We start from the raw sequence: 25,219 nt of genomic DNA, 5'->3' as shown, positions 1-25,219 counted from the left end.
GGTGTTTAAAATAGTCTGTTCCTGTGATTTTATGTTTTTTTATTTCTTTAGAGCAGGTTTAATTTGCCTTAACTGCTTTGCTTGTAACTCTAAATTTTTAAGTTAATTACACATTTACGATTGTATCCTAATGGTGGTCAGTTGACTGTTTCTTATGGAAAAGCATTTTATCTAAGTTTATTTGGCACTTCTGTTACACGATGAATTTCTTACAATGTTGCACAGTTTTTGTCCATCTGCTTGCTGCCACTAACAGTTCAACTGGTAACTGTAGTGGATTGCTATCACAATCATGGCCTTTCTTACACTGAACATAAAGTATAGGCTGCTAACAGACACTTAACTTAGATATGTTGTGAACGGTTTTCCCTATTTCGGAAAAGTTGGAACAAGATTGCAGATACTAGCCTGGGAGAATATATTACACTACTCATGGAACCTTACTTATGAAAGGAGAGACATGTTACTTCAGACAGCTGCTTCACTTCTGCCAAAAGAGCTGAAAATGAGGGATATGAGCATTGTTGGCACTTTGAACAGGAGTAGAAGGGAGGTGCCACTTACTGGGATAAAAGGACAATATATATTCTATGTAAGTGTTATTTACAAGGTTGATGACATTACTCAAACAGCTTACAAAGGGAAGACTAAGAAAAATGTGCTTGTTCTTAGTTCTATACAGTACAATGTAACAGTCAATGAGGCTGGAGAAAAGGAAACTCCAGAGACAGTCAGTTTTGATAACACCAAATTCACTGTAGATATGGCAGATCAAATGTCACGAAAATATTGCATAACAGCCATGACAAGGTGCTGGCCTGTATGTGTTCTATAACATTCTAGATCTGTCTATTATCCATGCCCATAACTCACTCTGACACCTCCTGATAGTCTTTTCTAATGAAAGCTGTTGCAGAATTAGTGATGCTAAGCAGGAATTCTTGTCCTTGGCAATTCCAGACCTGTACATTTTGACTGCTGACAGAGAAGTAGTAAAAGTCAAAGGAAAAACTTCCCATATTGGATTGTGCAAGGAAACCAAAACTAGAGATAACTGTTTTACTTTTAAAAAAATTACAATGTGGTTCATGTCTAAACCAAAGAATATGCAAAGATTGTGGATCTGTGAATATAGTTTCCCATATAGATATGTCTGGTAAAAAAAATAGTTATTTTTTATGGGAGGGATGAACTATAATTAATGAATCGCTAAGCAATTATATAACAATATTTGTCAGCTATTGTTATGTGATGTTAAACACAATTACTCAAAATGTAAGCAATTTTATGTACCTCTAATACACTGTCACATTTTTTGTGTGGTGTAACATAAAAATAAAATTTAGCAGGTTCAAATAAAAATGTTCCCATGTAATTTATTTAGTTAATTTAGCTGTTTCATGTATTTCAATTGATACCTGTTGTGTCATTATATATAGGCCTTTACTTTTTGACTATACAATAACAATTACATATTGTATTCTTCAACTTAGTGCATTTATAGTGCAGAATACACAATAATACATATTTATTTTGCAGTGTATTCACTTCTTTTTCACAATATGCAACTATTTACCTTATGTTTGTATTTACATATGTACATTTATATATAGTTTTTTAACTGAATGATGGTTACTTTTTTGTTTTTTCATCTCTCTTGCTTTTCTCACATTTTTGGGTTTTCTTTGCTGTAATCAGTAAATTAATTTAAGGAATAAGATGGATTTTTCTCCAGCATTTCTGTAACTGTGTGCTTAAAGATACTGATGTTCTTTATTTGACTGATACTGTTTGGAAGGAATTTGAGTAGTATGTTACACTTCTCTCACAGTGACTTGTCCTATGTTGGATTACTCTCCGTTTCAGACTGTTTCTTGTTTCAAATTTATGAACCTCTTCATTTTTCTTAAAATTACTAATGTCTTTCATAGTGTGTAATAGCAGTTTAAATTTTGATCTGCAGCTTGTTCATTGTTTCACATTAGTCATTATGCATGTGGTATAATCCTTTTTTGTATGAGTACTTCCTTCATATGTACTGAACTTCCGCTGAGCGGTCTAAGGCGCTGCAGTCATGGACTGTGTGGCTGATCCCGGCGGAGGTTCGAGTCCTCCCTCGGGCATGGGTGTGTGTGTTTGTCCTTTGGATATTTTAGGTTACGTAGTGTGTAAGCTTAGGAACTGATGACCTTAGCAGTTAAGTCCCATAAGATTTTACACACATTTGAACATTTTTGAACTGAACTTCCCCATAGCTTTATTCCAAATGACATAACTGATTTAAAGTGTGCAAAGTAAAACATTTTGAGGACTCAAATACTTACAATTTTCCATAATGCATAGCAGCCTAAATTTAATTTACTGTTTATACTATTGATCTGCTCTGTCCATGTCAGTTTATCATCAAGATGGAGACCCAGAAATTTTACACAATCTACTTGTCCAAGTTTGTATTCCTTAATTTTTAATAGTAACTCATTGTCGTTTGGTTAACTTCTTTTAAAGCTCATGAGTTTTTTTATTTATTATCAAATTATGTATTTTAAACCAGTTTTTTAGTCTGCATGATACACTTCCAACTCCATCTGTAATTTCTTCTAGATCCATTCCCTTAATTAAATTATTTGTGTCATCTGCAAATACTATTGATTTCTGCTGAATGTCATTGGTAGGTTGTTAATAAACGGGGAGCCCATAATTCCAGTTTGCAAATGCTGTGGAAAGAGAACCACAGCTCACAATGACATCAAATTCAAACAGAATATTATTGACATGGGGCTACATCATAGAAAAAAATATTTAACAAAATTTAACCAATAGGTGGTGTGCAGGATTAAACTAAATATTTATCCTGTGCTTTGCGGGATTTTGGAGATAAACTCTGCAAATAAGTGCTAGTCAGATACTTGAGTGAAAAATAGTTGTTGAGGTTCACTATGTTTTTAGTGATGATACTTCATAATAATGTGTCATTAAAGACATGTCAAAATAGTGATCTGTGGAGATGAGCAGGAACAACACTCTATTGTGCATTCCCACATCAATACTAAAACAAGACTTTTGTAGAAGATGCATATCGTACCAGCTTTTTCCTTTCAAGCCTATCCTAAAAAGGCTTGTTTGATCACTTTCATTATCTTTAGTTGTGCTTAGGCTACTACAATTATTATTTATTATGTATTACCAATTCACTTTATGTTCCATACTTTAGTAGTTTTTGTTTTAATGCTGAAATATTTTCGAAACTGAGTTTTTTCATTAAGATATAGGCCTAATTTCTTGCCCTCATATTCTCAACAGGATCAGATTGTCTGTTTGTCAGTGTTTGTACAGCAGAGATGATGTATACTTTTCCATGTATCTCTTTCATGCACAGGGATACGAGACAAATTTTAAAGCTTATTGCAAAAGAATTTTATTTGTTGAATTATTTTACAAAAACTTGTGAAATGTTGTAGACATTATGAAGTTTTTAAAAAAAGTTTTTTAAAAACAATGGGCTCAATGTTGCACGCAATGTCAAGGTTGTAAAATCTGTTGCCACAACTTTGCTCTGGCGGATAACTTCTCGTCTCATTGATGGAAATTCTGAACTTGTATTTAGATATTTGTGGGTTTCCTTCCCCATTCAGAAGGCTTCTGTTTTCTAGTTACCATGGTAAATAGATTCACTAGGCAGCCTCAGGCTGTGCCAGTGCTGGATATTTCAACATATTTCATCCTAGCCAGTTTCTGTCACTTAAGCCTTGATCTCCACTTGGTTCTCCAGCATTGGCTTTCCTCAAATTATTACCAGGGACAGTGCTATCATCCCACCAGTAACGGGACGGAAGATGCACCGCAACCCGAAAACAGCTTTAGCCCGCCATGTGGAATCCTTGAAGATGGCACAGCTTCTAGGACTCAGCACAGTAATTAAAGAAGACTTAGGGTGTTCTACAGACCAGTTAGTCTATGGAGAGTAACTAAGAAAATGGGCGAATTTTTCTCACCCTCTTCCCCATTCCAATCTGTCAGTTAGGAAATATGCAATATTTTTACACACCCTGCAAACTCATACGCAACTCCTCAAACCTATCAGTCCATCGAAAGAAGGAGACAAACCAATTTTCTTCCAGAAAGAGTAGTTCAGACGCAATTTTGTATGGATACGAGACGATGATGGTAGACTTCCTCTGTCCTCTCCATATATTTATTGTTGTTGTGGTCTTCAATCCGAAGACTGGTTCAATGCAGGTTTCCATGCCACTCTATCCTGTGCAAGCCTCTTCATCTCCGAGTAACTACTGCAACCTACATCCTTTTGAACCAGCTAACTGTATTCATCTCTTGCTCTCCCTCTACGATTTTTACTCCCCATGCTTCTGACCAGTACTAAATTGGATCCTTCGATGTCTCAGATTGTGTCCTACCAATGAATCCCTTCTTCAAATTAGCTTGTGCCACAAATTTCTTTTCTCTCCATTTCTGTTCAGTGCCTCTTCATTAGTTACATGATCTACCCATCTAATCTTCAGCATTCTTCTGTAGCACCACATTTCAAAAGCCTCTAGTCTCTTCTTATCTATACTGTTTATCATCCATGTTTCACTTCCATACATGGATACATTCCATACAAATATTTTCCAAAAAGACTTCCTAACAAATTTCTCATTTTCAGGAATGCTTTTCTGGCCATTGCCAGTCTACATTTTATATCTTCTCTACTTTGACCATCATCAGTTATTTTGCTGCCCAAATAGCAAAACTCACCTACTACTTTATGTGTCTCATTTTCTAATGTAATTCTCTCAGCAACATGTGATTTAATCTGACTACATTCCATCACCCTCGTTTTGCTTTTATTGATGTTCATTTTACCTCCATATACGGGGCCTTTTAAAGAGTGTTGACAGGGGTGACAAAACATTTATATTTGGAAAAAAATGGCAAACAAGACAGGGTGTCATTTGATTGACTTAAGCCAGCATACTCCAAAACAAGTCCGGAGGAACCATTCAATGAAAGAGCCCAATTGTTAAATTCCCCATGACATTTTAGACAAGGACAGAAACATTCATCTCCCTTAACAAACTGAAAAGCCAATTTTGTTTACATGTTCTGGCAGACAAGTACTTCATCAACACCCATGGTCTAAGGGCCCTGGCATTTTTCAATTTCAAACCAGTTGATGGAAGTGACAGACCATGTGAGTTATTATTATTCTTGCGCCAGAAACATACAAAAAACACAGTTTATAGAATTGTTGACAGACCAACATAATTTATATAATATTTGACCAAAATTTGGCCACTTCCAGTGCATTTTCTGTTACCTGGTAAAGGTCATCTTATGTGCAGGTGGCTGGACACAGTCGACACTAAAGCATATGTTGAACAGTTTGTTCTTTCCCACAGTCACACTGGGTTTTGTTTTCTTCAATGTCTCCCCATTTTCCCACGTTAAATTGTGATTGCCCACTCCTGACCTCAGGCTACTCAAGTAATTCCAAACTGGCCAGTTCTCATCATGACCAGGGGGTAAAGATTCTGAAAAGCTTTTCCAACCAGGTGGGTGGGATATCTCAGCCCTCCGTAGTTGCAGCTTGGCTTCCTCATCAGTGGTTGTTAGTTTCTTTGATTTTCTGAGGAACCTTTTCTCTTTGAACAGGAGGTGGTGCAATTCCTGCAAGATGATAGAGCCGGTCCTCTGGAGTTGACTTAAAACAACTCAGCCTGTTACAATTCTGCATGTATCATTTAGGGCAATACCCACCTGTTTGGCATGTGTTGACTTATACCGAACAGGATAGCCATACTCTGCAGTGGAGTAGCATAATGCCAACGCGGAAGTTCGGATGGTTTCAGCTTGACTGCCCCTCTGCGATCCGGCCAATTTTCTAAGTAGGTTGCTCCTGGTGGAGACTTTTTATTTGAAATGGGAATTAAATGACAAAGGTTACATATTTTGAATGTTAGAGATCTGTCAAGTGTTATTCTTGAGTAGTTTGGAGTGTCATTGTGTCCCAATTTAACCCCTGACCTTTCTATCTTTAACTTGCGGGTGGTTTCCCTATTTCTCAGATGGGAAGCACACACTTGTTCATTTTATGGCTTTGGTTTAAGCTGCTTTATTCCGTAGTATTTTGACAGCTAAGCATTATCTCAGTCAACCATGTTGCAAAACGAGGGTAATGGAATGTAGTCAAATTAAACCACGTGTTGCTGAGGGAATTAGATTAGAAAACACTTGCTACACTGCTACACATGTGAATTGCTGAGCTAAAGCTCTCCTAAAAAGGGGCGGGGGCTGATGTGGCGGAAATAAATCATGGACAGTCGTTATGGAATGAGTGCAAGCAGTGATTTGTGAGTTAGCTGTGATAGAAAATGAGATTTATTTTTGTATCTGATGATATTAATTATGTTCTTTGGTGACTACTACTGTTTTAATATTCTATTGTGCGAGATGTAGCAATTTTCTGTGTGTAGTGAGGAAAACCAATAAAATATTGACTACTATCATAATCGTGTACAATATTTGGAAGTAGAGTTCTCCCAAAACTCCATAAGTCAGTTACTGAGATTTGAATGCTTTCGTTATTGTTATTTCTTACCTGAGGCAAACATAGCCTTAAATGTTTTTTTTTTTTTTTTTTTTTTTTTTTTTTTTTTTTTACTGGTTCATGAATCAATGGGAATTAAATGACAAAGGTTATATATTTACATAAAGTAAGTAATGTTATGATGCGCTCATTCATTTGAATCTATGGATGTGGAAAAGTTGGAATTAAAAGTAACATTGGTTACCAACAAAATAGGTGCACAAAGTTCAATAAAATATTTCACATGCACTGAGGTGTTACTGTGGATCATATCAGATAGTCGATGTGTCAGATCTACATACTAAATAAATATAATAACTGTTGACAATTGATATTTGTGATGAATCAGGTGCTTTCTATATGGGAATGCAGCATTGCTGCACAATATACAAGGGTATTCATTATGTTGTAGGGGGATATCAAATTAATAGTTGCTGGAAAGCATTTCAGTGAGGTGTAAGGTAAACTAAGCTATATAATAGAGGTAAAAGGATTTAAACCATCAGGAGAATCTGCTACCTCTGCAGATTAGGCACAATGATGACTGCCAGGTCCTGAGTTAACTGCTTAATTATTTTGCTTTTACCTTTCCATGGAGAAATTTCATTCTCTTTTAACATTATGTTGTCTATAATTTACATCCCTCTCTTAATGTCCTGTCTTACAGAGTAAAAGTACATGCAAAAGAAATGTTGCATGTTTTGTACAAGGGATTTTCTACCTTTGCCTTTCCTTTTATGAACAACGGTTGGGTTTCATGTACTTTTATGGGGAAGGTGTGGTCATATAAGGTATTAAATATGTAACTCATTCCTGACCACGGTTGTCAGTGACTTTCCTGAAATCTATCCCTTTTCCAGGCCTTTTAAACTTCTTTTACGTGTGTGTTCAGCTGTGCTTCATGAGTAGATTTTTTAACTATCCAATTAAATTATTTTGTCATTAAGTAAAGAGGTATTTATAATCCAATATATACGTTTCATAGTGGTAAAATGCTGTGGGTGACCACTAGCTTACAGACTGATGATTCGAAGACTGATTAATACTGATGACTGACATGTAATTATCCAATATATGGTTATCAATAGGGGTGTTTTAGAGTCAATTTTTGGGGCCTGTACAAGTGAAACCATGAAAAGTTCATTCTGTAGGGTACATCGACCACTCTCCATCCTCTGGCATTATGGTTAAGTACTCAACATGAAAAGAACCTTTGGTTGAGGGCTGGTGTGAGATTCTGTTCTTGGGGAACTACCTTCTTTATTTTTTCAGTTCTAGAACACTAATTCCTATATTTTCCTTTTCAGCCTTCCAACAGGAATAACAGTTGCTCTTCTTTACCCATGCCACATTGTGGTAAATACAACTTGTTTGTTTTCCAAGTAAAGCCGAGAGATGATTCAGGGTGACACATATTAGGCATTTGATGTTTGCTTTGTGGGGCACTCAACTGCTCAGTCACCAGCGCCCGTACAAAGTCTCAATTTTTACACAGTCAAATTTTTCACGCAATCCAATCGAGCCACTGTCACAAATGATGATGATGATGATGATGATGATGATGATGATGATGATGGTGATGATGAAATAATGACAACAAAAACACCCAGTGCCCAGCCAAAGAAAATCCCTAACCCGCAAATTAGGCGTATCAACATAGGCAGTGAGTTGTTTTGATGCACAAACAAATGTGAATATAATAGTGTAAATAGTAACAACAACTGGACAAGGGGAGAAAACAACGGGTAGCACAAATTGTTGAAAGCTGATGTTCTAGCACTCAACTGCTCAGTCACCAGCACCCGTACAAAGTCTCAATTTTTACACAGTCCAATTTTTCACGCAATCCAATCGAGCCACTGTCACAAATGATGATGATGATGATGATGAAATAATGACAACAAAAACACCCAGTCCCCAGCCAAAGAAAATCCCTAACCCGCAAATTAGGCGTATCAACATAGGCAGTGAGTTGTTTTGATGCACAAACAAATGTGAATATAATAGTGTAAATAGTAACAACAACTGGACAAGGGGAGAAAACAACGGGTAGCACAAATTGTTGATAGCTGATGTTCTAGCAAGTACATAGCAATGCGAAGACATGACACATGAAATATTTGGCTGCTGCAACAATAGATGGCATTAGCATTATCTACAAGAGTGAACTTATCAGCTGTCTTAGCAAGTGAGGTGACACATCACTCTTAAAAACTCAAATCACGTATGGGAAGTGTGTGCTAGTGTATAAAAGATTTAAGGAGATGTAAGAAAAATATGGTAATACCGTAATTTCTCACATTTTTTGGAACAGCAAAAGATCTAAAGTATAATTAAGTAAAGGTTTTGTTCCTGATTATTATTAAAAGAAATTAAAAAGGAAATTTATAATGAACTAAGAAATGTTCTTACTGGGATTTAGCAAGTTAGGATTTCATACATGTACATGGTATTTGTCCTGATAACTGAAAAAGAAAACACAGCAAATCAAAGAAAACAAACACTTGATTTCTACCGAATTTTTTAAAGTAAGTGGTTTATAACTGTGTTAATAATATTAAATGCAACAAAATATCATAATCAAATAACAGCACATAGGTTCAGATTGAACAAATCCTCACTGATAAGAACATAAAAGAAAATGGCTAGGATGAAATATGTTAATAATGTATGCCATATGGTGTTGTTAAGTGCATAAAGAAATGTTCATAATAGTTGGGTAAAGTCAGTAGGGTATGGAGAAACTTCGCCAGGAATATTTATGAGAACAGGGTATTAAGCTGTGCACACAATTTCAAAGATTTGAGATGGGAGTGGACCCAATTTTATGTAGGTGTTAGAGTATAGGGTAGGCAGATCCATGGAAAGGGGAAGTGTACAGTATCTGTTTGAAGAAAGAGGTGAAATGCAGCTACTACAAGGATAGTAATTTACAATGTGACAATGACTTGGCTACTCAGGGATTCTTTAAATTTCATTTCCATATCTACTGGCTTATCACAAACCTGAGATCATGTAGAGAGAGAGAGAGAGAGAGAGAGAGAGAGAGAGAGAGAGAGAGAGAGAGTGTCAGCATGTAACTCTTTATTGTAAACAAAAGCTTGCCCTTTTTCTCAAGCCCAATAAATTTGAAAACTTGCTGATGTTATGTACAAGGACAGCAGAAATCTTGTTGAGCCTGATAAATTAGGGTAAGTACTTCACACAGTTTTTTATAACAATGCAATGACATAAGAGCAAAATAATGAGCTGTTAGTAAAAATGTAATAGAAGTCATCGACCAAACTGAAATACATGAATCAGCTTCATATTGAAGTAAATGTTTGCAATTATGGTAAACATGTTATGTTATGAAATAGAGAATATTAAAAGGATGTGATGCTTTTGCTTTATCGATTGAAATAAATAATAAATATTTCTACCAAAATGTAACTTTTTTTTAAGTGAAAAAATGTAATCTGATCTCAAGAGACATTAATTTTTGTAAGGATAATATTGCATCAGACCTAGTAGACAATGATGAAAGAACGTAATCAACTGTCTAAGTTGAGTTTCACGACTTCTTTTGTCTAAGTGGAGGAATCTGTAGTGTAACATGAGACTTCCTGGAATAACATGTTCCACTATTATCCTCTTTGGCCAATGAAAGATGTTCTTGGGAGTTGAAAATGTATTTTAGTAGATTTTAAGTAGTGGACTGCATACTGTATGTGGATTATGCACAGACATGAAGAGAGAAACTGAGTACAGTGCATTAACATGATGTGATGAAGACTTGCAACAGAAAAGTTGTTTACACCTTGCCATTGCAACTTGGGGATGCTGTAGACTCCAAAGAAGAACAAGTCTGGTCAACAATGGTTTCACACTGGAACAAATGAGGCTTCTTAAAATATTCTTGGACTTACTTATTGACTCACCATCTATATCTCAGATGGAGACAAAGTTCGGCAGTCAAAATTAGTGGCACTGCTTCGCAGAACCACAGCATCAAGAAAACACAATACGACTATCAAGATTGAAAACTGTAACCTTTACTATGAACAGCATCAGGATGACAGGTCCATACATGAAGTTGTTCCAAGCAGTTTGACCTCAAGAATCCTCTATTAAAACACTTCAGTGACTATCATGAAGATCAGGCACTAAGGTCTAGTAATCACTGTAACTTGCCTGCGGTTTTATGCTCATGAGAATGTTCATGCCAAGAAATGTTTTTATCTTACCTCATGTTGTGGGTTTATAAGGCTTCCCATTTTTCTGGTGCCCCCATTCAGTGACAAAGTTAGTCTGCATAACTATCCACTGAATTACAGCATCAAATATCAACAATTTGAACAAATTATAGTGAGTGGGATCCTGTAAGTCTCTCACATGCGCAGCAGGACCAGTTACTGAGGAAGAAGGGCATGTCATTTGTGTGAGTTACATTTTCATCACCTTCATTGCGAGCTGGTACTTGTTCTGGATCAGCAGTAGAACTGGATGCAGTTTCATCAGAACAGAAAGATGAGATACCCATTGTTTGATTGTGTATTTTCTCTGGGGAATAACGTTCATCTACAGAAATGGTTATTCCTGAATGAAGTGCACAGTAATCTGGGTCATCACCACTAAAATCTGCATCTTAATCTGACGAATTCTGAGCTGCAGGTATTTCAGCATGAAGTGTTGCCATTATCTCTTCATCTTTCAGTACTTCCCTACAGCACTACATTATGAACTGAAATGGAAGATACTGTCTCTAATTAAAAATGTGAAGTTCATGTATCGTATGATGCAATTTTACTGCACAAAAAATGTAAACACTACTCTATGTTCCATACATTATCTAGCGTATTGGAGAATTGTTGATGCTTGGTGGTACATGTTATGAACTCTGAATTATTCGTGAACTAGTCACTGCCTGTAGAATGTAGAACTGTGAATTCCACAGTGATTCTGAATGTGTCCAAGTCATTATTTTTATCTGTAATAAAGAGCTAAATCAGCATCATATCACATGAAGATCGAAACAGTTATGCACTCGGATGCAGAGGGCAAAACCAGCAACACTGTGGGAAACAATTGTCACCACTCATTGATGAGTCAGGACGTTTTTTGTACCAATCGTGCACTTAAGCAAGGGGGAATCATGATACACATGTTGTACCATCTACCCTTAATGAGTTAAAGGATATCATATTTTGGTTTGCTCTGATTCTGCAGAAACACATTTCCTAACTTCAAATTTTCTAAAACTACATCAGAGCAGTTGTATGAAGATGTGCTTGCTGCACACTCTACATCATTCATTGTTCTATTTGCCTCCATCTTGGTAACTTTATCTTCATACAATGTAACACATAGTATGCCAATCACAATATATAGCCAATTTTATACAATTTGTACACTTGTCTTCTCTATTTCTCAATTTACTTATGGAGCTAGGCAATTTATTACCATGAAGCTAAATTGTGTGCCAGACTGAGATTTGAACTCAGGACTTTTATCTTCCACAGGTAAGTGCTCTACCAACTGGGCTCCCCAAGCATGACTCATAACTGGGAAGTTTCTTGTCAGCGCATACTCCACTGCAGAATGAAAATTTCATTCTGAAAACATCCCCCAAGCTGTGGTTAAGCCATGTTTTTGCAGTATCCTTTCTTCCAGGAGTGCTAGTCTTGCAAGTTTCACAGGAGATTTTCTGTGAAGTTTGGAAGGTGGAAGATGAGGTACTAGCAGAAGTAAAGCTGTGAGGATGGGCCGCCGTGAGTTGTGCTTAGGGACCTCAGTCAGTAGAGCACTTGCCTGCAGAGGCAAAGGTCCCGAGTTCAAGTCTTGGTCTGGCACACAGTGTTAATCTGCCAGAAAGTTTCATATCAGCACGGGCTCCGTTGCAGAGTAAAAATTTCATTCTGAATTTATCATGTGAAAGTTGTTGCACAATTTTCGTGATACCTCACAAATCTTATCAAGCAATGACACTTAAAATCTACTACCACTACTTATGGATTTTTGTGTATATCCAGCTCCCTCAACTGAGGCATGACAGAATCAGGTAATGTATGCAGGAATTCATCTGATGACAATTTTTCCACAAACCCCATGAACAAAATTTGTACTTTCAATGTTACACATTCTCCCAATGTCCCCAAAATGTATACATAATTGCCCTTCATAACTTATTACATAAAATGTTACATTTTCCTTTACAATAGAAAATAATGTAACTGGTGCACAATAGAACACAAATTTATAATTGATTAAATCTGAGCAGGCACTGAGTGCATATAACATCGCAGCACTACCACTATCTATTGCATTCAGTGTAGCTTACAGATATACATATAAATAACATTTTCTTGAGCTTCCAGCCATGACCAGATGACATGTTGCTGAAGATGGGAACAATAGCCCAGAACTGGTTATAGCATTGAAATTCAGAGTTTTTAAAAGTATTTGTGAGTACTTGCATTTTGCACCAACAATCCTTGACAGCTATGGAGTTCATGAGATGCTGCATGGATTAAATAACTTTATGATGTTTGTTCTTGGTGTTGCACTAATACCATGTTTCTTAATGAATGAAAACTGCAAAATAATTACAAAGGCTCAGTGTATAGCTTTTAAAATTAGGATCTGCGACGTTCAAACAATGAATCTTATTATGGTAGTGGTACTTCAATGTTTTAGAAATGTGAGTAATCTTTATATTACTCCAGTAGGTAATATCATAGGGAATGACTATACAAGTCTGCACTGCACAACTTTTAACCAAATCCATAATTTACTTAAAATTAAAGCTACTTCTTTCACTTTGCAAGAGATTCCTTCTGCTTTGTGCCAGGAGGGGTAAATCAGAGAATAATCAGACCAAGTATGTAAAAGTGATTACATTGTGAAATCAATAAATTTTCTCACTCTCCTGTAGTAAACAGAGTAATACTGTATATATCGAGGTACAAATATATTGAAATAAGACCTGCTGCTACTTTATACACATTTATACAAGTGTGGAGTCTGCGTGGGAGTTGTGTGTAGGAGGGAAGAGTGGGGGGAGGGAAGCTAACAGCTGAGAGGGAGAGGCAGTAGAATAAGAATGTGATATAAGTGAGCCCACCTGGTGCAGTTAGAAGAAGTAGTGGGTTACACTCGAAGTGGAGAAATGGGGTGGAAAGGGGAGAGGGACAGAAAAGAGTAAGAGGGAAACCATTGAGAGAACAGTGTATATGTAGATCAATGGAGTGAAGTGAGAGGTCTGGGGACAAAGCTGGAGAGTGTGGAGTAGTTACTGGTAGAGATTGAAGCCAGGAGGGCATTTACTATGAGGATTCCTGCCTTCGTTCATTGCTGTCAGTTGTAGATCCACTATCATGTATAATATGCTGCTATTCTTCAATGGTGCGGACAGTGAACTTATTCTTTAGAATACCACAAGCCACACAATTCACTGGCACTATCCTCCTGAAGTGCCCCCACTCCATATGTTAACCACTTCCTACCTCTGTGCAACAAGTTTGGTTGATTAACTTCTTGCTTAACTATTTGATATGAGTTTGATGTGTATTATTAATTGCTGTGAATCTTAAATTTACCTACATTACGACTGAGGTGGTTGAGGAATGCAAATTTTCACACAGTTTCTTTCTGTTCCAGGAACTTCCTGTGCAAAAATTGACACTCGGCAACATCCTGCCAGTTCCTGGTGTCCATGTAAATAGTAATGAGTGTTTGGTCTCATTATACGGAAAACAAACCACTGACACAATTTAATAAGGATGGGTATTAGCATACAGTATTGTGCTGTACCTGAACTAATTAGATTCAAAAATTAAGTACTATTATCCATTGTTTGTTACTTTGGCCATGCTCCCACTACTTTTGTATCCAAACTATTATTATAAATTTTATGCTCACAGTCATTTGCAGTTTGTTTACTATTACTTGTCATGAGTACTGTTATTTACAATTAGTTATCGACACTGTCTTACAAGTTCTATACTTTTGCGTTATCTTGCTTTACCAGACATTCCTGTATTCTTATGCTGGAAAACAAATGTTAATTCCTTATATTAAAGTAAAGGGTGTCCATAATTGAAGTTTCAATTTCAAAATGCCGTAGAAAGAGAACCACTGCTCAGGCTATTCCACACTTTCGTCGACAAGCTTGACAAATTCCACAACATACAGATTTTGGAGCCTGCTCTCTTGGCAATTCTGGACATAAACTCTATGGTGTGTGACAAAAATGTCACTAATTCTGCAAAGTCTCCACACTACAGTACAGTGTACATTTTTGTCAAAGCAGAAAGTGATGTTAAATTGAACATAAAAACTCCGTTGGTCCTGATAAATTCTACCATGTCACAACCATATGCAACATTGAACTCTACAACAGAGCTCTGAATGCAGTAACTCAGCCAGCTCCACATGATAGTTCAGTGAATTTTCTCACTAAGACTGAGTATGTGGTCATGTCAGACTCAGGAATTTTACTAGTCTGGTGACCTTATCCATCCTGTACAGTTCGAAACAATGAACTATTCGTCCACCGGATCAAGCAGTTCATCCACACTGTGCTCTGGCATTTATACCCACCCAACCACAAACTTGGTTTGTGGCAGTGGAAAACACTCTGTAAACAACAAATAACCAACAACCACTACAAATTTACTTTGATGTTTAGTAATTTGGACCATTAAACCACAGAATTAGTTTTGGACATTATTGTGCACCCACCACCAGGTCAAGCTTACAACAAACTAAAGGATGTGTTGTTTCCTTGCTGTACGAAATCCACTGGGCTCATGAGCAGACAAGTAATATATCAAGAGAAGCACAATGACAAGAATTCTGGTGATATCTATGTGATTTAGTAGACCTCTCCACAACATATTTGCATATTTGGCAGCAAAAATTACTGGCACAAGTACAAACAGTGTTGGCACTATATGGCAATAAATCACCCAATAATTGCTGCAGGTCACCAACAGGATCTACATAATGCTCGAGTCATCCACAACAATTACCTTGACAACACTGGTGTACTAGCCACTTGAACGATGCCTAATGAGCTCACCTGCGCCAAGCCCCGAGAAAATACAAAGTTTATGAAGCATAATGGCAATGCTGGCAACACAAATACAAGTGAAACAGCAGCAGCAGGTGCCAACAGTCAAACCCAAGACCAGTGCAACCTGGCACCAACATCATGAGAACTATGATGGCAGTGGAACAATAACCATGGTTTTCGCCAGTATCACAAATGTTTTTGGCAACACTCTGCAAAGTGTACTTCACCCTACAGTCATTCAAATAGCCAGTGCGTCCATGGTGCAGTGCAGTCATAGACACTGACTCCTGAGTTCAGTATACTGCCTGCGCTAAGCACCAGACAACAAACAGGATGTTCAGACACGGTTGAAAGCAGTTAACAACTCCACGATCAACACTTACAGCCATAAAGTGTTCACTTTTGACATCGGTCTATCCAGTCCTTTCACTTAGTCATTTATAATGACTGATGTGTCCGAACCTATTTAGGCACTACTTCCCCACACACTTTGTGCTAGCAGTTGACCTGCAGGGAAAGTGCTTAGTAAACACAACTGACAACAGTGAAGTATCAGGGGCCAGGGGCCGCTGTATTTATAATGCACTACAGGGAACAGACATGGCTTATGCCCTTGAGGAATACATCACAGCTCCTTCAGGGTTTTCACACACACATACCCAGGAACGTAACTTTTCTGCATGCATTATTGAAAATCAAAGACAACTGGTGATTGACTGCCATGATTTATTAAGAAAGAAGACATTTAAAGAGAAAAACAGGGCCTGAAAGCAAATCTATCTGCCATGAGTAAGCTGATGGCAAAGGTTGGGATAGCAATTTTTGAGATGCAGAAATGCTCATGTAGAGAGGGCTTCTGAGAACCACACAGTTAAAACCATCAATTGATTTACAGATACAGACATCCTGCAACAGTACGGTGTACAATACATTGCATCACATCATTATCTCCCATGGACAGCCCACCTCACTCCATGCACGTGGAAATGCATCGGATAACACCTAATGGATGCCGACCAACACCACCTCACAGCCTGCAGATATACCTGTGCTGCAGCTGACAGTTTTGGCATGAAGACATTCCCGGTACTCTGCACTGTGGATGGGGGACAGCAGCGGCTGTGATCGATTTTGTGCTTCCATATCATGAGATTAGTGAAATTTACATGTGACCAATCTGAATTCATTTTTATCTTTGCCATTTTCTTGTAAGTTCCGTGATTTTTCATTATTACCAAATGTTCTGTACCCTTACATTGGAGAACAAAGGTTAATTCTGTATGTTAAAATATACATACAATTATTTATGTGGATTCCCTGTCAAACCGAATGGTTGCCATTTCAGTTACACCATTGACTAGAAATATCTGGGCAAGACACTGGACCTGTGTTTCCGTTCAGAACACCCACCATTCCCTAGTTCTTCCAAACACAAGTTTAATGTGAAACAACTGCATCACAGTGCTTGCTGTCCCTGAATTAACTCTACAGCAAGTGACTCCTTATGTAATGAGAGTAGGCAACAATGATGATTTCTTTCTCTCTACTTGCTGACAGATAAATGTGAGGCACTGACAAATGCTTACCTCTGTTATTACAAATGCAACAATTTTTAGTCTTTATAACAATGTGCTGCCAATGTCATGTATTCAGTGGATGCAAAGTGCATATTCTCTACCTGAGGCACAAGCATAACGTGATAAAACAAGCATTAAACTTTTTAAGTATATACTATATTTTTTTTATTTCATCACTTCAAAATTCTCATCAATTTTAATGAGCCTACCTAGCACTTCCGAAGTTTGCAAACACTATATGTCAGGCATAAGAAAAACTGATGTTTTCTATATGGTAAATACTAATGCTTCAGGTGGCCTGTACCTGTGCCTGAAAACACTGCTCAATGGATCCTGCAGTCAGACAGTTCTGCATCTCATTGTGAAGTCACAACAGACTAAAAAATTCTGTTTTCCAGTGCTACAGAAATCAATATGTTTTTTAAAATAATCTATGTGTCATAAACAGCACTAACAACTAATTTATAGTTCATACATCTGTTACTAAAACAGTTCTGTTACTAAAACAGTTTGGTGCAGTCCATTTCAACACCATACTGCCATCATCAGGAGCCCACATGTTACTAATGCATTCTTAAGTGTGGTACACACTGCATGGAAGTACAACAGTTTTGCTGGCTGCATCTTTTAGATTCTGTGTAAAGTATTGCTATCTCTGACAAAAAGAATTATCAAGTATCTATATGATCTTAACTAACTTATACAAAAATTTTCTAATCAAAGGCAGCACTGCACCCTTGAACTAGCTTGCACACCCAGCAAAAATATCATGCTTCAAAGAAATGTGTACTGCCAAGAATAATGAATTAATAGCACATGGACACCAGCAACTGGCAGAGTGTTGCTGACAAGGGAACCTCCCCATCGCACCCCCCTCAGATTTAGTTATAAGTTGGCACAGTGGATAGACCTTGAAAAACTGAACGCAGATCAATCGAGAAAACAGGAAGAAGTTGTGTGGAACTATCAAAAAAAATTAGTAAAATATGCAAACTGAGTAGTCCACACGAAGATAGGCAACGTCAAGGACAATGGGAGTCAAGGAGCGCCATGGTCCCCTGGTTAGCGAGAGCAGCTAAAGAACGAGAGGTCCCAGGTTCAAGTCTTGCGTCGAGTGAAAGTTTTAACTTTTTATTTTCAGTTTATGTGACAAACCTCTTATGTTTTCATCACTTTTTTGGGAGTGATTATAACATCCACAAAAAAACCAAAATCAGGCAAGGTAGAAGAATCTTTTTACCCATTCGCTAAGTGTACAAGTTAGGTGGGTCGACAACATATTCCTGTCATGTGACGCACATGCCATCACCAGTGTCATATAGAATATATCAGACGTGTTTTCCTGTGGAGGAATCGGTTGACCTATGACCTTGCGATCAAATGTTTTCGGTTCCCATTGGAGAGGCACGTCCTTTTGTCTACTAATCGCACGATTTTGCAGTGCGGTCGCAAAACACAGCATTTAATAATAAATATCACACTCACATGAAATAGTTAAGTGAGAAGTTAATAATTACAGTGAACAGAGACGTCAATGAACGAACGGACAGATCATAACTTTGCGAAAATAAAGAAAGTAAAATTTTCAGTCGAGGGAAGACTTGAAACAAGGACATCTCGTTCCGCAGCTACTCACGCTAACCACGGGACCACGGTGCTCCTGAGCTCACATTCTCCTTGATGTTGCATATCTTGCCCATGGACTACTCAGTTTGTATATTTTACTAATTTTTTTCATAGTTCCACACAACTTCTTCCTGTTTTCTCGATTGATCTGTGTTCAGTTTTTCAAGGCCTATCCACTGTGCCAACTTATAACTAAATCTGAGGGGGGTGCGATGGGGAGGTTCCCTTGTGAGAAATTATTTTTTGTACAAAACATGACTGGGGCAGAAAGTGTTTGAAATTTTAAGTCACATTCTTCAACCACCTCCATTGTAATGTAGGTAAATTTAAGATTCACAGCATTTAATAATAAATGTCACACTCACATGAAATAGTTAAGTGAAAAGTTAATAAATCACTCTTGTTGCACAATGGTATAAATTGGTGAATGTATAGAGTATGGGCACTTGAGTAACGTAGTATCAGTGAACTGTGCAGCTTGTGATACTCTAAAGAATAAGTTCACTGTCCGCACCTTTGAAGAATAGCAGCATATTATACATGATAGTTGACCTACAACTGCTTAACATGACAGCAATGAATGAATGGCAGATGCCCTCATATGCAAATGCCCTCCTGGCTTCAGTCTCTATCAGTAACTACCTCATACTCTCCAGCTTTGTCTCCAAAGCTTCCACTTCGCTCCATTAATCTACATATAGACTTTTCTTTCTGTGGTATCCCTCTTACTCTTTTCCATCTCTCTCCCCTTTCCAACCCATTTCCCCGCTTTGAGTGTAATCCACTACTTCTGATTGCACCAAGACGGGCTCACTGATATCACATTCTTATTCAACCCCCTTCCAGCTCCACACAACCCCACAGCAGCAGCAGCACAATACGGCCAGCCAGGACAATGAAGCCATATTAGAGGAGATGGAATTCATTTCAGCTTATTCCATCCCATTATTTGGAGGTGATCGTAATTACAGTCTAACACCAACTGACACTGACTACGATGGCAAACTATCTTCTTTGCACACTAGTCGTTCTGTTTACAGTACTCTTATCAGATCATCTTATTTGAAGATAGTAATATGGCAATGGAAAAACACTACACTGTCCCAGCTGACTACATTGCATTGGCACTGCAGTTAACATGAGGGATGAGGGGTTGTGTTACATGGAGGGAGGCAAGGGGAGGGAGGAGGTGGTAAGTGGGACAGAAGGATGGAGAAGATTGGCTAACCACGAGGAGGTAAAGACAACAGGTGCTTGTTCTGGCCTCAGGCAGTGGAGTTGTGCATAGCTCACAACAATGATGTGCACAAGTGGGTTGGGAAAGACAGATAGAACAGAGGAGTAGGGAGACTAAAGGGAAGAGAGAGTGCGTGCAGCACGAGTGATGCTAGGGTCACATGGCAACAAGCTGACACATTCCGGCACAGAGGGATACAATGCTAGCCACCCTAATTTATACGGCACACATAGTTTGTGACACAGAAAACCTCCTAGCCAAACTAAAGCACCTGAAGCAAATTCTACCACATAGTGATACAGTGAAGCTCAGATTAGAAGGGCATTCAAGGAAATAAAAGATGAATCAAACCAGAAAGAAGAGGATGGAGACAACAAACTCACTCTTCTTTCCTATATGGGGTCACTCTCAGCAAAGATTGAGAGGCTGCTTGAAAAATATATGCCAAGGATATAAACATCAAAAGTTCAATGTGTCTATCACTACATCGGACAAACTCAGCACTCTAACCTGAAATTCTGGAAGGAACACATTAGGCATGTACTTCTGGCACACACAGAGAAATCAGCAATGGCAGAGCACAGCCTAAATGAAGAATATATGCCTGATTTTGTGAACATCAAGGATACTGTGTTGAGCCTACAACTATGGGGAGAGCATAGTAAACAAATCTATAGAAGTAACGAGCCACAAGAATCTTGTCAACAGGGCTGAAGGGTACCAACAAAGTTCAATGTGGAATCTTTCATTACCAAAGCCACAAGAATCTTGTCAGCAGGGATGAAGGGTATCACCTAAGTTCAATGTGAAATCTTTCATTATCAGCTGAACACTGAGTGTGCACCAGCAGTGGGCAGCATGTGAGATGGATCAAGAGTAAACGCACAAAGATTTGAATGCAGCCTCCACTCCCAAGCCCACTGCCCAGCACCCCATCTGACCCCATTGCATCCATCAGCCACATAAGACCCAGACACCCACATCTAGGTGGAGGGGGTGGCTCCTGTTGCATATAAATATAGTATATGGACATCTAAAGTATCTCAACACTTTACGGAAGATGATGAGTATTACGATCACTGAAATGGCACCATATTCCAACACTACAGACTGTCTGGAAATCTGGGAGCTTTTCATCAATAGTATGCATCAGGAGAATGTACATTCACAAATTAATGGAGGTTTCTGTATTCCATTAAATAAACCAACAGTTTTAACCCAATTCCAGTGTGTGTAATTTGATGTATTGACAGCTGAGGAAGAGGGTGGTTTTCTTTGTGTGTATATGTATATCTAGATCATCTGTATCTGTAAGCTTGCAAAGAGCATGTGAACATTGTTTATTGTATTTTGTGGACTTATTTAGTGCTAACATCTGCCAGCAGCATCACAGCTGGGTAGCTGGGGTGAAGGGACAGTCGGTTTTTAGTGATGTAATTAGTGACTTCCACATAACACATATGCTGTGTTGGCAATTGTCACCCTGGTTAGTAAGGCTGCTAGTGAAAAGCACAGTCAATGAAGTGGGGGAAGGGGATGGGAGGAAGCAGTCATCTATTTTTGTGAACACCTCATGGAGCTTACTATTCTCTCCTGTTTCTGATGTGATTAGGTGAGAACCCTTATTTGGCTTGATGGTCAACTGAAGATTGCTGGAGGATTATGCTCAATCTTAGAGCTGTACCTGGGAAAGGGCTGAAAGGGTATTCCCGATTTCTAATGAGAAGATTAAGCTCTGGGGAGTTTCGGCAGAAGGGGCTACTACTTGTAAGTAGTTCCAACATTAGGCATGTATTGATCCCTTTAAGTGAAAAAGCACATTGTGGGGGAAAAGAACCCACTATGTAATCTTTTTCCCCAAATCATCTGTCAGGTGGAAGAGGTCATCATGAGAGCCATTGAAAACAAAGACTTAGTCAGCTGCAGATAATCATCCACGTTGTCACTCAAATTGTTTTTCACCTGAGATTTAAGAGAATTCTCTACTCCTGGGGTCTCACAAAAGTAGTAAAGACAGTTGATTTTCAGCATGTTCAGAAGACTTAAGTGGTTCCTCTAGTGCAGAGGCGAGAAAAACTACAAGCTACTTTATAGGGTGTTTCTCCTGATAGATCATACATGCACTACATACCAGAGTGACCATGTACAAGGCATAGTGGACCAAGGTACAAAATGAATCTGACTGAACTTTTTTTGGATAAGAAGAAATTGTGTCACTTAACTTTATCAAAAGATCTTTCACAGCCAGCAGACAGCATGCCAGTGTGGTACAGATGCTTCTCTCTGGACCTAAGTGATAAGTCAGTGGAAGGCAGCACAGAGAGAGAGAGAGAGAGAGAGAGAGAGAGAGAGAGAGAGAGAGAGAGACCCAGAACATATCATGCATAGTGAGCATGATCTGTATTCCTGTGTCGCACACTGTGAAGAATTTTCTTCTAATTAATTTTAGAATGCCAGGGAGTGGGCAGCTTGTAAATTTATTGTATTTTGGAGGGAAATTACTTTATGTGATAATACTATTGTGACACAAGCAGCATGCATTTCAAAGGTACCACTAAATGGCAATTGGGTGTGTTTTCATTGTAAGCCATTCTGCAATTCAGTGATTGGGTCTAAATGGCAATACAGGGATAACTTTTTGACAGCAGCATTGCAACTCATGTAAAATTTTCTGCTTTCTAACACTTATTTTTTCAAGCTTGTCATGTGTGGAAGAGCTCCTTGACCTACTACAAAGTGGTGAAAAGCTTGTTGTCATGTGTGGAAGAGCTCCTTGACCTACTACAAAGTGGTGGTGGAACTGACCTAATGACCTCAAGGTGCCATTCTTTGTTGGAAGGAAGGAAGATTAAGGTTTAAACTCCTGTTGATGACAAGGTCATTAGAGACAGAATACAAGCTTGCATTGGAGGAGGATGGAAACAGAAACTGGTTATGTCCTTTTGAAAGGGACTATCCCAGGATTTGCCTTAAGCAATTTAAGGTAAGACAAAGACCTATATCTGGACGGCTGAACAGGTACCTGAACTGTCGTCCCCCTGATTGTAAGTCCATTGTCTTGCTGCTGTGCCATCTCATTCGGTTTCTGGCTGAGATCTGATTCTAGCAACATCATGTATAGAGTTAATACCTTCATTTGCACATTATGTAAAAAAGCAATATTGCAAACAAAAGTTAATATTATAAATACGACATATTCATTTTTTTGACTAGGTAACAGATGTCTGTGAGTTATAACTACTGATACATATCTATGAAACTCACATTCCATAACTTTGTGGTACAAAGTGCTGTTGCAATATTACCACATACAGAAGATATTTTAAATTATATCTTGTTTTCCTTAGACATCATCTTGCTTTCCTTAGACATCAGACCAAGATGGTATGGTACCACAAATACCATCTAAGGGCTTGGCAATATTGAAATTATAGAGAGAAACTGCTTCAGGAGGCAATAAATGAATCAAATCAGATAATGTTCTAACATGTGGAACATCAATGATGTACTTTTATGTAATGTTCATCATAAATACATAATGAATATGTACAGACTGAAATTATTTGTGTAATTTCGTCATTATTTTGTTTTCTTTGCATATGGAATTTGCAGAAATACTTTGCGGCTTAAACAGAACAAAAGAACATTGGTGAACTATGCACATTTTCAGAAGAAGAATAAGAATAAGAAGAAGCAATGTTTGTTGGTCAGATAATCACATCACCTTTGCTTTAACAGCAACAGCTTTTCAAGTATGATTCGTCAATGAAGCCTACATATACTATCATGACTAGAAAGAAATGCTGATTGTAAAGAAGCATGGTAGAACCATCCACTTGTTCTTGTATTACTCCTGATGAATATATATGCACTTTTATTTGATCTCTTTTGTACAGGGCACATATGGGACAGTTACACAAATTTAAATAACTTTCTATTCACAACATATTTCATCAGGAGTCACTGTTCAAGATATAGTTTCTCTAATAGTTTAGCTGAAAGTAATTTGCATAAACAAATTTTTGTAATTTAAGATGCTTCATGAACATGTGGAAATTGAATTTGTAGTGAGCTAATAGCCGGCTCTGACTTAAGTGTTTTAACTCAGTTTAAAGCTCACACCCTCTTCTTTTTAATAAACATCTTTTTTTTTTCAAAAACTTTCTATTCCAAAAAGTATTGTAATCAAAGATTTGTGTTCCAGAACTTTTGATTCTTAACTGACGTTTATTTCTAAAATTTGGTACATAATTTTGTAGCCCTGATTTTTCTCATCTCTAAAATGCCTAGTTTTGTTAAGAAAGCTTGTTAGGTTGTCAATTATTCAACTCAGAAAATTTTATTTTCTTCAGACAATTTTGGTGGGATTTGTGAATCCCTGGGGGAGTATACACAATATTCGCATTATAGTTACTATAATTTTGTTCAATTTTCATGATGTACACTCAATTGTTAAACAATATTGTTCCTTGGCTAATTGTAATTTCATGTCCACTATTAATGGATAAAGAAACAGAAAATCTAGGAATAAAAGCCATCATGGAAGTAAATAATGCTGTTCAAAGATTTACTGAATCAAATCTGCATAATAATAAAACACATTGTCTAAGTTTCAATTTACATAAACTATAACAGTGAAGACAACAACATTTGCATAGATGAGTGCATTGCAGGAACTCCAAATACACAAAATTTCTTGGAATAGTAATCGATGAAACTGTCGACTGGATAAACACATATAATATATAAATGGGAAACTCGTGTTAAAGACATATGTGTTGCACAAATTCAACTAACTAAAAGATACACATTATGCTAATGATATACTATGCAGTAATCCATTTGACATTACGTTAAGAGTATTCAAATTATAAAAAAAAGAAGCCTACCTTAAGTCGAGAGAATCGTGTAGGCCAGCATTTAAACCACTTAAGATATTAAAACTACCCAAACTCCTATGTTAGACAAAATTCAAATATGCTCCTGATACACAAGATAACAAGGCGCAACACAACCCAGACACAAGGAAATGGAACCTCTTCCATGAGACCATACACAACACTATGAGATACAACTCAAAGCCATCATATGCAGTACCAAAACCCCAGAAAAAAATGCCTTCAAAGTTGGGAGAGATAAAC

At 37.7% G+C, this 25,219-nt stretch overlaps 1 protein-coding gene across 2 annotated transcripts in view; it reads left to right on the top strand.

The window, feature by feature from the left end:
• LOC126253422 (N-acetyl-D-glucosamine kinase) overlaps positions 1–14,446 on the top strand; it is a 228,099-nt gene extending 213,653 nt beyond the window's left edge. For both annotated transcript variants that reach the window (XM_049954749.1, XM_049954750.1), the window contains exon 9: positions 14,222–14,446. In XM_049954749.1, coding sequence (XP_049810706.1) covers positions 14,222–14,286 — 65 coding nt within the window. In that variant the 3' untranslated portion in view covers positions 14,287–14,446. The remainder of the gene's footprint in view (positions 1–14,221) is intronic.
• Positions 14,447–25,219: the final 10,773 nt, after the last annotated feature.

This window comes from Schistocerca nitens, chromosome 4 (assembly GCF_023898315.1).
Source record: "Schistocerca nitens isolate TAMUIC-IGC-003100 chromosome 4, iqSchNite1.1, whole genome shotgun sequence".
Classification (NCBI taxonomy): domain Eukaryota; kingdom Metazoa; phylum Arthropoda; class Insecta; order Orthoptera; family Acrididae; genus Schistocerca; species Schistocerca nitens.
Note: the sequence above shows the minus strand (reverse complement) of the source record. Positions and strands in the feature narration are given on the sequence as shown.